The sequence below is a fragment of the Anopheles gambiae genome, chromosome 2 (assembly GCF_943734735.2).
Source record: "Anopheles gambiae chromosome 2, idAnoGambNW_F1_1, whole genome shotgun sequence".
NCBI classification, from domain to species: Eukaryota; Metazoa; Arthropoda; class Insecta; order Diptera; family Culicidae; genus Anopheles; species Anopheles gambiae.
Genome location: NC_064601.1, coordinates 66,443,962 through 66,457,183, shown reverse-complemented (window position 1 = coordinate 66,457,183; position 13,222 = coordinate 66,443,962). Strand labels below are relative to the sequence as shown.

Sequence of the window (13,222 nt, the reverse complement as noted above, 5' to 3'; positions counted from 1 at the left end):
CGACTCCGAACGACTCCGAACGACTCCGGACGACTCCGACTCCGGGCGACTCCGGGCGACTCCGGGCGACTCCGGGCGACTCCGGACGATTCCGAACGACTCCGGATATTGAAGCGCGGACCTACCTTCCGGAGTCGATTCCGAATTTATCGGAATCGGATCGGAGTCGACTCCGGATTTTTGCCAACTTTACCCATCACTAGTATAGAATATGTGACTTACAGTAAATAAATTTATCAGTAGCACGAATAACATCTTACCCTTTTTTCTCAGGTTGTTATTAAATCTGGAAATTGATATATACAGCTCTATAGTATTGGCATTGTATGTCAGGGTTAAGAATTTAAAGAAAAAAAACCCAATAAAATCCTATACCACTCCATTTAAAAGTGTTAGAATACAGCTGCTCTAACAAATGATGGTACACCCAGCTGTTTTCCAATCATTAACCAATATCTTGAGCAATTTTCAAATTACACTTAAAAATGTTGATGTTATTCTGTCATTGATTTTTATGAGCATCGAACTGGATTTTAAAGAGCAGAATTATCAAAATTTTCAGTCATGTTTTGAACAAATTGTTAACAAAATACCTTAACTCGAAGGCAAACTTTAACTTTGTCAAAACTGCTTGTCGATTGCAAAAACTAGCTTTCTTGTGGCCGCATCACAAATCTACACATGAACTGCAAAAAGCTGAATCATTTGAATATCGTAGAAATTTTGTTGGAGAAGTACTAAATAGGTACTTAAATCAAATAGAAATATGCATTTTAGAAATATTACCATAGGGATAGGTCACAACTACGCCAAATAGCTGTGAGATTGTTCTCAAACGTCAAATTTTGTCACTTTTTGTTTACCTTTGTTAACTTTATTTCCTGCCTACTCCAGTTTACGAAATTTTGAAAAAAGCTCAAAAAAGTGACAAAAGCTCAAAAAAGTGACAAAAGCTCATATTTTGCCAAATTTGTCAGTATTCTGTCACCTCCGTGGCGCAGCACCTATGATGAAATGGACAAAACTACCACCTTTGAGGTCATAATTAAGTTTTGTTTCGCAGCGAAGGCCACTGACACATGTAAATAATGAAAACAATCCGTTGAAAACAGAAAGTCAGATTAAAAATAAATAACATAGAAATAGAAAACGTAACGGCATACAAATATCTGGGAATAACAATAGACAAACAACTTAACTTCAAAAAACATATTGAAGATATAAAAAATAAGGCAAGAGACAGATTATATGTCTTCAAAGTGCTGTGTGGAAAAAATCGAGGATTAGGAACAGATAAAGCTAGGAATATATATAGAGCTACAATTCGCAGTATACTCGAGAACGCATCGTCGATTACAAAAAATGCAAAAAACAACACCAGAAAAAAAATAAGTACTATAGCCAATACGGCACTAAGGAAAATATCAGGATGTACCAAAACAACCCCGATTAATTCGCTGCATGCCATAAATGCAGAAATCCCACTAGAGATAAGGTGTAAATATATAGCAAACAAAGAAATGACCAAAGCCTACACAGTTAGCCCCATAATAAGAGAACAACTGTTGAATGCAGTACGAAACAATACAAACAAGAAAACATTAACAGCACAACAACAATTATTTAAAGAGAACAGAAGTACCATACAAAACATAGCCATAAGTAAAATAAACGACATAGAACATAACGTAAGCATAAATACCAGCATAAAAAACAAGATAGAAGAGAAGAAAAATAGGAATAACCAAGTAACAAAACAAATAGTATTAGAGAACATAAATGAACAAATGAAAAAAAGAAACAACATATTTACAGATGGGAGTAAACAACAAGAAAAAAACGGAATAGGAATATACATACAGAAAGGACAAGAAAACTGGTATCATAGCATTAAAGCAAATAACGATGCTTGCATAGCAAGCATAGAACTGACAGCAATTGAAATAGCTATGAAAATGGCAGAAGAACTAAAGATGGAGAGACCAACAATATACACGGATAGTTTAACAAGCTGTGATATCCTGAAAAAAGCCAAAGATGAGGAAGAAATTGAAGAAACGATATACAATATAATAGAAATAGGAAATAGATTAAAGGCAAAAATATGGTGGATACCCGCACATGTAGGAATACATGGAAACGAATGTGCGGATAGATTAGCCAAAGAAGGAACAATCTCAAATATAACAACAGAAAACAAAATAAGATTGGTAGATGCGTACGAAAGATACAAAATAGAAATGATAAAGACAACAAAAAGCTGGTACGAGGAACAATGTCAAACCAAAGGAGAAAAATTCCAGGCATTTCAAAAAAAATTTGAAATGATACCATGGGAAAAAGATATTGACATAAACCCGGAAGAAGTGAGAACAATAAACAAATTGTTAACAGGACACGACCTGTCACCATTTTGGCTGGCCAAAATGAATCTAGTAGAATCAGGATTGTGCCAAATATGCCAAACACAAAATACAGGGCGGCATATGGTTTTTAACTGCAAAAAATACGAAACAAATAGAGGAGACATAACATTTGATAGATTAAAAGAAAGATGGAAACAAAAATCAGGATATGAAATTAAAAAAATTACCAAATTCATGAAGGAAAATCAAATAGAAATTTAAAAAATACAAAAAAAAAATAGCATAGAAAGACAAAAATGAAGTCAAGGAAAAAAAAAACAAAATAACAAAAAAAAAAAAACAACCAAATGACAACTGTCAGGTTAAAATATAGAGTGGGTAAAACCTTGAATACATTTGAAACGTCAAATGTAGGGGAATACATCCTCACTCACCGAAGAAGAAGAAGAAGAAGAATCCGTTGACCAATTTGGGTTCTGTAATAGTCGAAAGGAACTAATGATAAGTTGTCCTAAATCGTACATCTGGGACGTATTTTGATGTTCGAGCATATTTTTGGTCAACATCAACTTGTAGACAAGATGTGCAATGGAATAAAACATTTATATTTGTCAATATTTGTATGGTATGTCATATGCTGATCTACAGTAGTGTTGGATAAATCTGATTTAGATTCATAAATCTGAATAAAATTAAGGAAAGATTAAATTAATTTGAAGCTCGGTTGGAAAAATTCATGAATCTCACAGATTCATGTATCTCGAGAGATTAATGAATATCAAAAGGTTCATGAATCTCAAACGATTCATGATTCTCCAAAGAATTATATGTCTCGAAAGGTTCATACAGCTTGAGCTTCTGCTTAGTGTTATACTTCTTCTTAGCGTAATAACCTACGTGATCATGTCAGCTTATACAGGTATTCAAGACTTCTTGGTACCACGCAGCCGGATAGTCTTTTTTGTTACGGGGAGACGTTCCATAGATTCATGAATTCTTCGAGATTAATGAATCTTTAGAGATTGTTAATATAGAGGTTGTTCCATAGCTCGATATTGATCCATCATTTTCATAGGTGGTTTTGACTTACTTACTTACTTATCCGGCGCTACAACCGCTTTGCGGTCTTGGCCTGCCTCAGGAGTGTCGCGCCTTCGTCTGCCAGTCCGTTATCTCGGCCTTAATGGCGGGCGCCTCCACTCTTGCCACCTCAATTTGGGCCTACCACGCCTAGCCGTACAGCTCGTATAGCTCGTCATTATAGCGGCTCCTCCATTGTCCTTCCACACATACGGGGCCAAGTATCCTTCTGAGCATCTTCCTCTCGAACGCGGCTAAGAGGGTTTCGTCAGATTTGGACAGTGCCCATGTCTCAGAGGCGTATGTGAGTACCGGAACTATATAGGTACTATATAGTCCCAGCTTCAACCGTCGCGACAGATTCTTTGAGGTGAACTGATTTTTCAGGCTGTAAAATGACCGATTGGCAGCCTTGCGTGCAACTCAGCTTTCATACTATTGTCGTTGCTGACCTTTGACCCAAGATAGGTGAATTGTGGGACGACTTCAAAAGTGCGTTCACCTATCTGCACGTCACGCATACGTAGATTCTGATTATTTATTGGAAGGCCCGCTGATGTTGCCACCATCAGTTTGGTTTTGCCTCGTTTATCTGCAATCCGAGGCTCTCTGCCGCCTGCTCGATCCCTTGGTAGACTTCTGCTACATAGGAGAGCCGCAGACCAATGATGTCTGTATCATCAGCGTATGCCAGGATCTTGGTTGACTTATAGAAGATGGTCCCCGTAGTCTCCACCCTCGAGTCACGGATGGCCCTCTCTAGCGCCATGTTGAATAGGAGACAAGCAAGCCCGTCCCCCTGGCGCAGGCCTTTGGTGGTAGCAAAAGGTCCAGAGAGTTTTCTTTCCACCCTCACCTGGCAAGTGACGTTGGTCATAGTCGTTCTATCTAGCCTTATAAGTTTGGCCGTTATTCCAAAAGAGCTCATAGCGTCGTACAGTTTTACCCTGGCTATGCTATCATATGCGGCTTTGAAGTTAATGAAGAGATTGTATGTGTTGTGTCTGTATTCAGCCATCTTCTCCAAGATCTGCCGCATGGTGAAGATCTGATCAGTGGTTGATTTTCCGTTTCGGAATCCTCTTTGATAGTTTCCGACTATGTCTTCGACATGCGGGACAAGGTCACCGCTGATCAACCACTCAACCACTAGCTGTTGATTAACCTGGTCGTTGAGTAATTCATCAAAGTACTCAGCCCACCGCGAGAGGACCTCTGGCTGGTTACTGACCAGATCTCCATCCTTGTTGTGTCAGCAGGTTACCTTAGGTAAAACGTTGTTTCAGTGACCTGCTATCGCTTGTATTGTATTGTTGTATTGTTCGGTTTGACGTTACGTTCGGTCACTTGTCTGCATTCATCGTCGTACCAGCCAGATTTGGTGTTGCCACGATGTGGTAGGAGTATATTTCTTGCACAGTTTATTATTTTTGTTTTTAGAGTGTTTCACCTCTCGCTCGTAGTTTCATATCTGTTTTCTGGTAGTAGAGACTCGTCTAAAGTGGCTTTGAATTCTTGTTGGACAGTAATGTCCCATAGGGAGTCCTTGTATGTTTATGCTTATGTTTATGTTTATTTGTCTATCGATGGACAGCAATGCCCTCTCGAACCATTCTAGCAATGTTTTACAATTAGTGTTTTACAATTTTTTGGCACGATTGGTAGATGAGTGCGGTTGTGTTGTGTAGTGTGTCTTACAAAATTGTGATTTTCTTATGTTAATTTGAAGAAATTGTTTGATGGTTTCATCATAAATTGTTTGTTATGTTATGTGCTAGTGCAACTCGTTGTAGTATATACTTTATAAGCTGTATTTAGATCGTAAATTGAAGATAAAGTTTAATAAAATTTCAGCGTCGATCCTAACGAAGTGTGCTATGGTAGTAGTGAACGAAATTATCGGATGGTATGTTGTTTTTTGTTCAGTAGTGTGTGTAATATAGATGTACAGTGCCTCTATACCATTGAAGCAGCGTAAACCAAATATTACTGGTGACAATGGAATGTGGAATATGTGCCAAATGCTCAAAAGACGTTTTGCCGGGTGATAGTCCCGTATTTTGCAAGGGTGAATGCAACTGTATATTTCATCGACGTTGCACTACCCTGAAAGTTTCAACTTTCAAGGTGCTGAGTGATAACCCTAATTTGTTTTTTAGATGTGATGCGTGTAACACCATCGACATGAGCAATACAGGCATAATAGTTAATAGGAACAGTATTGATGATAATATTAGTAACTTGATTAGAAAGTGTATGCAAGAATTGGAAGCTAATGTTAGTGAGAGGCTAAATAAAGGATTGGACGAAATTAGGGCACATTTACACAATGCAGACAAGTCGCTTGTATGCAATTGCCATACAAGTTCGCGTGAGATAGAACACATTGACGAGCCTTACGGGGGTCCTGAAAATGACGTGCCTTAATTAATGCATAACAACCATTCTTGCAATCTGGTTGAGGACAAGAAGAATGTAACCGAAGATGAAATGACTTGGTCTAAAGTGGTCAGAAAAAATAAGACAATGATGCCAAAACATAATGATCATGCCTTAGAAAATAAAATTGACTCAGGTGAACACCGTGAACACAATGCACTCAACAATATATGTGATATCGATACTGTAGAATTAAATAAAAGAATAAAAAACCAATTTGTAATCATTCCTCATAAAATTCAATCATGCAATGTAACCAGAGCATATTTGCGAGCCAAATTGGACCCTGTTAAGTACAACCTCTCAGATTTCCGAAATGGTACTGGGGGTCAAATTATGGTACAATGTCCACTAAATACTAACAAAGAAAAATTACGTAAAGACATTGAAGCAGATCTCGGAGCGGAATATTCAACATCTAATCCTTTGATTAGAATGAAAGTAATGGGCATGACTGAAAATTACTCTGATGAAGAAATTATCAACTTTTTAAAAAAGCAGAATTCTATTATACCATGGTTACAAATCAAAATTGCTGGCAGGTACGAAAATAAAAATTTGAAGTATGAAAAGTTTAATGTTTTTATTGATGTAGATGAAAAATCATTCACTATGCTAAATACCCTAAAAACTATACGTATTGGGTTTGCTGATTGTCGTCTGGTCCGTTCTATAAGAATATTACGGTGCTTCAAATGCTCACAATATGGACACACCAAAACATTTTGCAAAAATGAAGAAACATGTTCAAAATGTGGTGAAAACCACCTAACCGCAACGTGCAAATCATTATGCTTCAGGTGTATAAATTGTGAAAATGAAAATCTAAAAAATAATGCCATGCTAGATACAAACCATGCAGCCAATAGTAAATGGTGTCCAATATATAAAAAAGAATTAGAAAAAAATGTCCAAACTTGTACAATAGCAATCAAAGAATAGCAACCCAAAAAATGGGGAAATAATTTACTTAAACGTCGCAGGTCTTTCTACACATTATATTCTGCTAAGAAAAACTGTGGAAACTATTAAACCCTTATTAGTTTTCATTTCTGAAACTCACATCACAGAAAGTGAAGCATTTGAACAATATTATATTCCTGGATATAGATGTTCCTTTTGTTTATCTCATTCAAGACATACAGGAGGTGTGGCGCTGTATATCAGAGATTCTATTCTTTTTAAACAAATTCTAAGCGAATCAATTGATGGAAATTGGTTTTTGGGTGTCAGTATTTTGCGAGGAATGTCTCCAGCTTTATATGGTGTTATATATCATTCACCAAGTTCTAATGAAACTAAATTTATTGAGCAAATAGAAATATGGATGGATAGCTTCATTGATTGGACTAAACAATGTATAATTGTAGGAGATTTTAACATAAATTGGTTGGATCAAGAAAAATCCAGAAATTTAAAAAATTTAATGTGTTCAGTAAATATGCATCAAAAAGTAAAAGAGCCAACTCGAATCACCAATCGCTCGAGAACTTTAATTGATCACGTTTATAGTAACATTGATTCAATTATCGTAAAACTGAACCATCTTTAAAAATCTCCGATCATGAAACAATTAGCATAAAAATAAATGAAAAAAAATAAAAATATGTACAAAAAGTCAATTATTAGCTGGAAGAACTATTCACCGCAAAGGATTTGTTATTTAGTTTCAGCAGCACTGGAACAATCGAATTTTGTAGGGATTGAAGAAAGTGCTTGTGGATTACAAAACATAATGGAATTAGCGATTGATAAACTAACCCAAGAAACAATGATTAAGTCTACGAAAACAAATAGATGGTATTCGCGTGAACTTAAATCACTAAAACAAAAACGAGATAGGTTGTACAAAAAATTCATTACTACTAATTGTGAAATATGGTGGCATCGTTATGCATGTATAAGAAATGAATATGTCAAAAAACTAAATACAACTCGTCAGAATTATAATTATGCAGAAATCAACAAAAACAAGGCAAATAGTAAACAGTTGTGGAAATTCTTGAAATCTTTGATAGAGCCTGAGAAAAAATCCACATCAGTAGTAAAGTTTGACGGTATAATTGAAATAAATGAGTCTGCTATAGCAACAAAATTTAACGAATATTTCATTACCAGCATAAAAACAATTAATGAAAACATACAAATGGTTCCTAAGCCAAATCAACTAATACAGACCGAAGATCCGAGACATTTGTTCAACTTCAAAACAATATCAGCTAGTATGGTGGCCTACAGCTGCTCGTCCCCTAGCTCGTTTAGAGTTGATCCAGCGCAAATTCACGCGGTTCGCTTTGCGCTCCTGGAGTGTCCAACTTGACTATGAGGGACGCTGTGCGTTGCTTGGCATCGAGACGCTGAAGCAGCGGAACTGCAACGCTCAGAGGCTGTTTGTCGCGGGACTTCTTGACAATCGGATCGACTCGCCCGCGCTTCTTTCGAGGCTCAACATGTATGTCCCGCCGAGATCGCTCCGAGCTAGATCGCTACTTGACGTGGAGGAACGCCGCACTCGCTTCGGCTCCTCTGATCCGTTTATTCGTATGTGCCGTGAGTTTAATGTCATTTGTGATCGTCATCAACCTGACATGTCGCGCACCGCATTGTTGAATAGTATTCGTGTCGTGCGACCTTTTACATGTTAATTATGTTACTTAAGACTAAGCGTGACAAATGAATGACCGTAATGTGACTATGTTATAATGAATTAATGTAAATGAATTCGCTTCAAGTGGGCCACTTGCGGTCCGTTGAATTTTAATAAATAAATAACAAATAACAAATAACAAATCCCTGAAAGATTAAAAAAAAATTTGTTTCAATCTAAAAAATACAGCGGCTATAGGGAATATAAATTCAAGAGTGATTAAAGATAGTTTTGATATCATTGGAGCACAGCTTTTATCAATAATTAACGAATCTTTGGTGACTGGTATATTTCCAAAAGTGTGGAAGATGTCCAAAATCATTCCTATCCCAAAAATTCCTGGTACTATTAAGGCAGAAGAATTTCGGCCGATTAATATCTTGCATATATTTGAAAAAATATTAGAATTGGTAGTAAAAGAGCAGCTAATGAATCATCTTACCACTCATGGCTTATTGATACCAGAACAATCTGGATACAGAGAAGGACATTCCTGTGAAACTGCACTTAATCTTGTGTTGTCTAAATGGAAAGGTTTTATAGAACAAAAATATGAGGTACTTGCAGTGTTTTTGGATCTCAAACGTGCGTTTGAAACTATAGCGAGACCTTTATTATTGGACACCCTGCAATCTATTGGTATTCAAGGAGTTCCTCTAAAATGGTTTACAGATTATCTCGAAGGAAGAACGCAAATTACCTCTTTTTTAAATAGTTCTTCAGATCCACTAGAAAACACCCTGGGAGTTCCACAAGGAAGTGTTTTAGGGCCAATCTTGTTTATAATGTATATTAACGACATAAAGAAAATACTGCATTTTTGTGAGGTAAACCTGTTTGCCGATGATACAGTATTATTCATCGCAAAGCCTAATTTAAAACAAGCAGAGACTCTATTAAATCTAGAACTAAATGTTTTAGATGGCTGGCTAAAATATAAAAAACTGGCTCTAAACATTAATAAAACAAAATACATGATCATACTTACTTACTTACGTGTATTTCAATAAATCAAGAAAAAATAGCCAATACTTCTGAACTAAAATATTTAGGGATTATAATTGACAATAAACTCACGTTTGGGCCCCACATAGATAATGTCATAGCAAAAGTAGCAAAAAAAATGGGGTCATTATCAGGCTTAGCAAAGATTTAAACTTTTTTGGTAAACTGCAACTTTACAAGTCGCTTATTTCACCACATTTAGATTTTTGTGCTTCTATTCTTTTTCTTGGCAATAAAACACAGATACAAAGATTACAACGTATCCAAAACAAAATTATGAGAGTGATTTTGGGTCTTGGTTCAAGAACTTCTTCTAAAGTTATGCTTGACATCCTGCAATGGATGTCAGTAAAACAAAGAATAATATATCAAACAATGATTTTCATACACAAAATATTGAATGGAATGTTACCAAGATATCTCGGGGAACAAATAGTTCTAGGGACGGATGTTCATCGTTACCCTACTCGTAGATCAAATGAACCGAGAACACCAAGCTACCTTTCATTAAGAGCTCAGAACTCCTTATACTATAAGGGAATTCGAATGTATAATTCGATGCCAAGAGAAGTTGTTAACGCCACAAGCCTGGGTAATTTCAAAAAGGAATGTGCACTGTATGTGAAGCAGGTTATTTAGTAATGTGGTCGTGAAGTGTTTTAGTATAGTAGTATAGTGTAATGTAGAATGTATACTTCTAGAAGTGCTTGCTAGTTTGTATTATGTAAAAGTATTTAACCGCATTTATCTACTTGATGATGATGGTGTATTTTTTAATTTGTTTTTGTTTAACAGCTTTTATGAAAAAAAATAAGATAATTTAAAATAAAATTTAAAAAATAATGAGAGTCTTCAAAGATTCGAGACACGCGCGCGTATAGTGGACTTTGGGGTTTAGACCCACTGATTGTAAGATGATAGGACTTAGCGGCACCTTATCGGATTCATTAGTGGGTCGAAAACACTCAATCATCCACTCGAGTGTTATGTAGAAATTTTTATTTTCATTTTTTATACCTAAATATCTTTAAGATAATTTCGTCCTTCTCGAACCTTTGAAGGGGAAAGTGGAGGGACCATCATCATCATCAATGAATTACAATAACATAGAACATAAAAATGTGCACTATGGAACCAAATTTAACACAGAAACACGATCATTAAGCTCAGTTGGCGAAATCCTCGGCTCAAAAGCGTCGATGACTGCGTTGAAAGCACGGCACATGAGTAGGAACGGATCAGAGGAGCCAAATTGCGTTCTACGGTCGTCGAGGACCAGCATTGCCCGAGTCTGGAGCGGCCTGGCCGGAACGTACAGGTTGATGGCAGCCAGTAGTGACGGAGAGTCAATACGGCCGTCGAGAAGTCCCGTGATGAACGACAACCTGACTTTTCGTATTCGCTCACTTAGGGTAGGTAACCCGAGTAGTAAACACCTAGTCCGGTAATCGAGCCTTTGGTTCCATGAGCGAAGTGCAAATCGTGTAATTTTGCGCTGGATTGATTCCAATCGAGCTAACGGACGCGCTGCAGTTGGCCACCATACGATATTTGCATATTCCATCAACGACCGGATAAGTGAGCAATAGAGCGCCTTGGTGCAAGGTATATCGTTACGCTCGCGAGTCATATTGATAACTAGCCCTAGCATTCTATTGCTGCGGGTTACTACGTGATCCAGCTGATCCTTAAATGATAGTTTTGTATCGAGCAAAACGCCTAGATCTTTAACACATTGTTTTCGCGCCAATGACTGTCCATCAAGCATATTCATATAATGATGGGCGGCGAGAACGACTGAAAGTAATGGCTTCGCATTTATCTGTGCATAGGGTTAAAGCATTACGGTTGCACCAACACTGGAACTCATGCAAGGAAGTTTGCAGTCGGGCGTGGTCTTCTGGTTCACGAATAACACGAAAAATTTTCGCGTAATCTGCGTACAGTAGATGATTATCAGCCGGAAGGATCAACGTCGCGTCGTTGATGAAAAGAAGGAACAGCAAAAGACCCAGGTTGCTGCCCTGCGGGACTCCAGAAGATGCATGCACTGGACTTGACATGTACGGGCCTAACTAACATGTGTTGAGCCGAGGCTGCGTGTTTTCTCCGCCCCCATTAGCACGGGGCACGTACCACTAAGCCAACCATGTAGTGATCGGAATCGATATTGGCTCCTCGATATGTTCTGACATTTAACTGCGGCGAACTGGACCAATCTACTACCCTTATCGTTACTGTGTTCATGCAGACTGTGACAGCCAGTGTGACAGCACGGGGGCGTGAACGTTTATGAGGCTTATATAATAGAATTTGCCTCGCATGCGCAGGGTGCATAGCCTATCGTTTATAGCTTTGAAATCCATGATTGCGGATTTCAACCGGGGACCTGTGCTTACCACGCTTGTTGAGCACACCGTTCCCTAGCCACCGAATCTCTTGTAGAGCTACGAGGTCCATGCTCAGTGTGGCTAGGGCATCATCAAGTTTTTTTAAGGATCCGGCTTTGCTTAGAGTGCGTACGTTTCATGAGTCCATTTTAAGAGTAGTCCTGTGGCTATTACGTAGGGTTGGTATCGTTGGTTCCGTTTCAATGATTCCTTTGGCTTTCCGTAGTCTGGCCACCATCCGGCCAAGGGGTTGGGTCAAGCCCGTGTACCCAAGCTTGGATATGTGGTGGCACACGTTACCACTCTGCACGACGAGGACGTGTCGGAATAGGAGTTGGATGGGAGAGCCTGTATTATCCCTCGAGGGGCTTCAGATCCTATCCCATTGCAGAGTAATGAGATAGGATCCGAGCGGTACACCTGCAATATATGTTATACATAATAAAAGAACACAAGCAAAACTTTTACAAACGATCCAAAAACAAAATGGTTGATTGAAGTGGAATTCTTATATACCCCCCAATATACGTTGCGTAGCCCTGTTATCGGGCCATTTTATCTAGTAATTCAAATGCCTGCTATTTAAATTACCTTTTTTCTTTATTATCTCTTCGAAAATAATACTATAAGGAGAAGTTATACGGCCTATACTTTGTACAAACTGATATTTACAAAATATGATATTCTAAAGTCATGGGTTCAAGCCCCGAATAGACCGTGCCCCCATACGTAGGACTGACTATCCTGCTATGGTAACAATATGTCACTGAAAGCCAAGCTAACTTCATTAGTGGGTACTGGCAGGCCTTGACCGACAGCGGTTGTTGTGCCACAGAAGAAGAAGATATTCTAAAGTTGCGACAAGTGTATCTCGATTTATGGACAAAAGCTTTATTATAAGTGTTTCTACATTGTGTAGTAACTAGGGAAAACATGAACGCACTAAACTCTATTATTTTTACCACGTTGAAGGCAAATATTTTATTTATTTTAAGTTTTCTTGTTATAGTTTTTCCCATAACTTTGCTAGAAAATGAAATAATTATAGATAAAAAGGGTATTATTTTAATCATCAGGCATCTCGCTTAGTAACACAGCGGCATATGGCAGGTAAGCAGTACAAATGCAGCTACCTGATACGCACACATGTTTAACGAACACAACTATTTGGTTCGGTTCGGTAAACGTCGGGTGGACGCCAGAACGCAAAGGCGCAGACTTTTTCATGATTTTGTATGACCTCGGCTGCTTTGGACCACGCGTGTGGATGCTCGCTATGAATCACAATACAATCA

General features: G+C 37.9%; 1 protein-coding gene across 1 annotated transcript; it reads left to right on the top strand.

The window, feature by feature from the left end:
* Positions 1 to 5,417: 5,417 nt before the first annotated feature.
* LOC133395109 (uncharacterized) lies at positions 5,418 to 6,827 on the top strand. The gene has a single exon (XM_061663807.1). The coding sequence runs from the start codon at positions 5,877 to 5,879 to the stop codon at positions 6,825 to 6,827; it is 951 nt and encodes a 316-aa protein (XP_061519791.1). The 5' UTR covers positions 5,418 to 5,876.
* Positions 6,828 to 13,222: the final 6,395 nt, after the last annotated feature.

What these genes read in the sequence shown, in the direction of transcription:
- LOC133395109 (XM_061663807.1), top strand. Translation starts at nt 5,877, where the DNA reads ATGCATAACAACCATTCTTGCAATCTGGTTGAGGACAAGAAGAATGTA.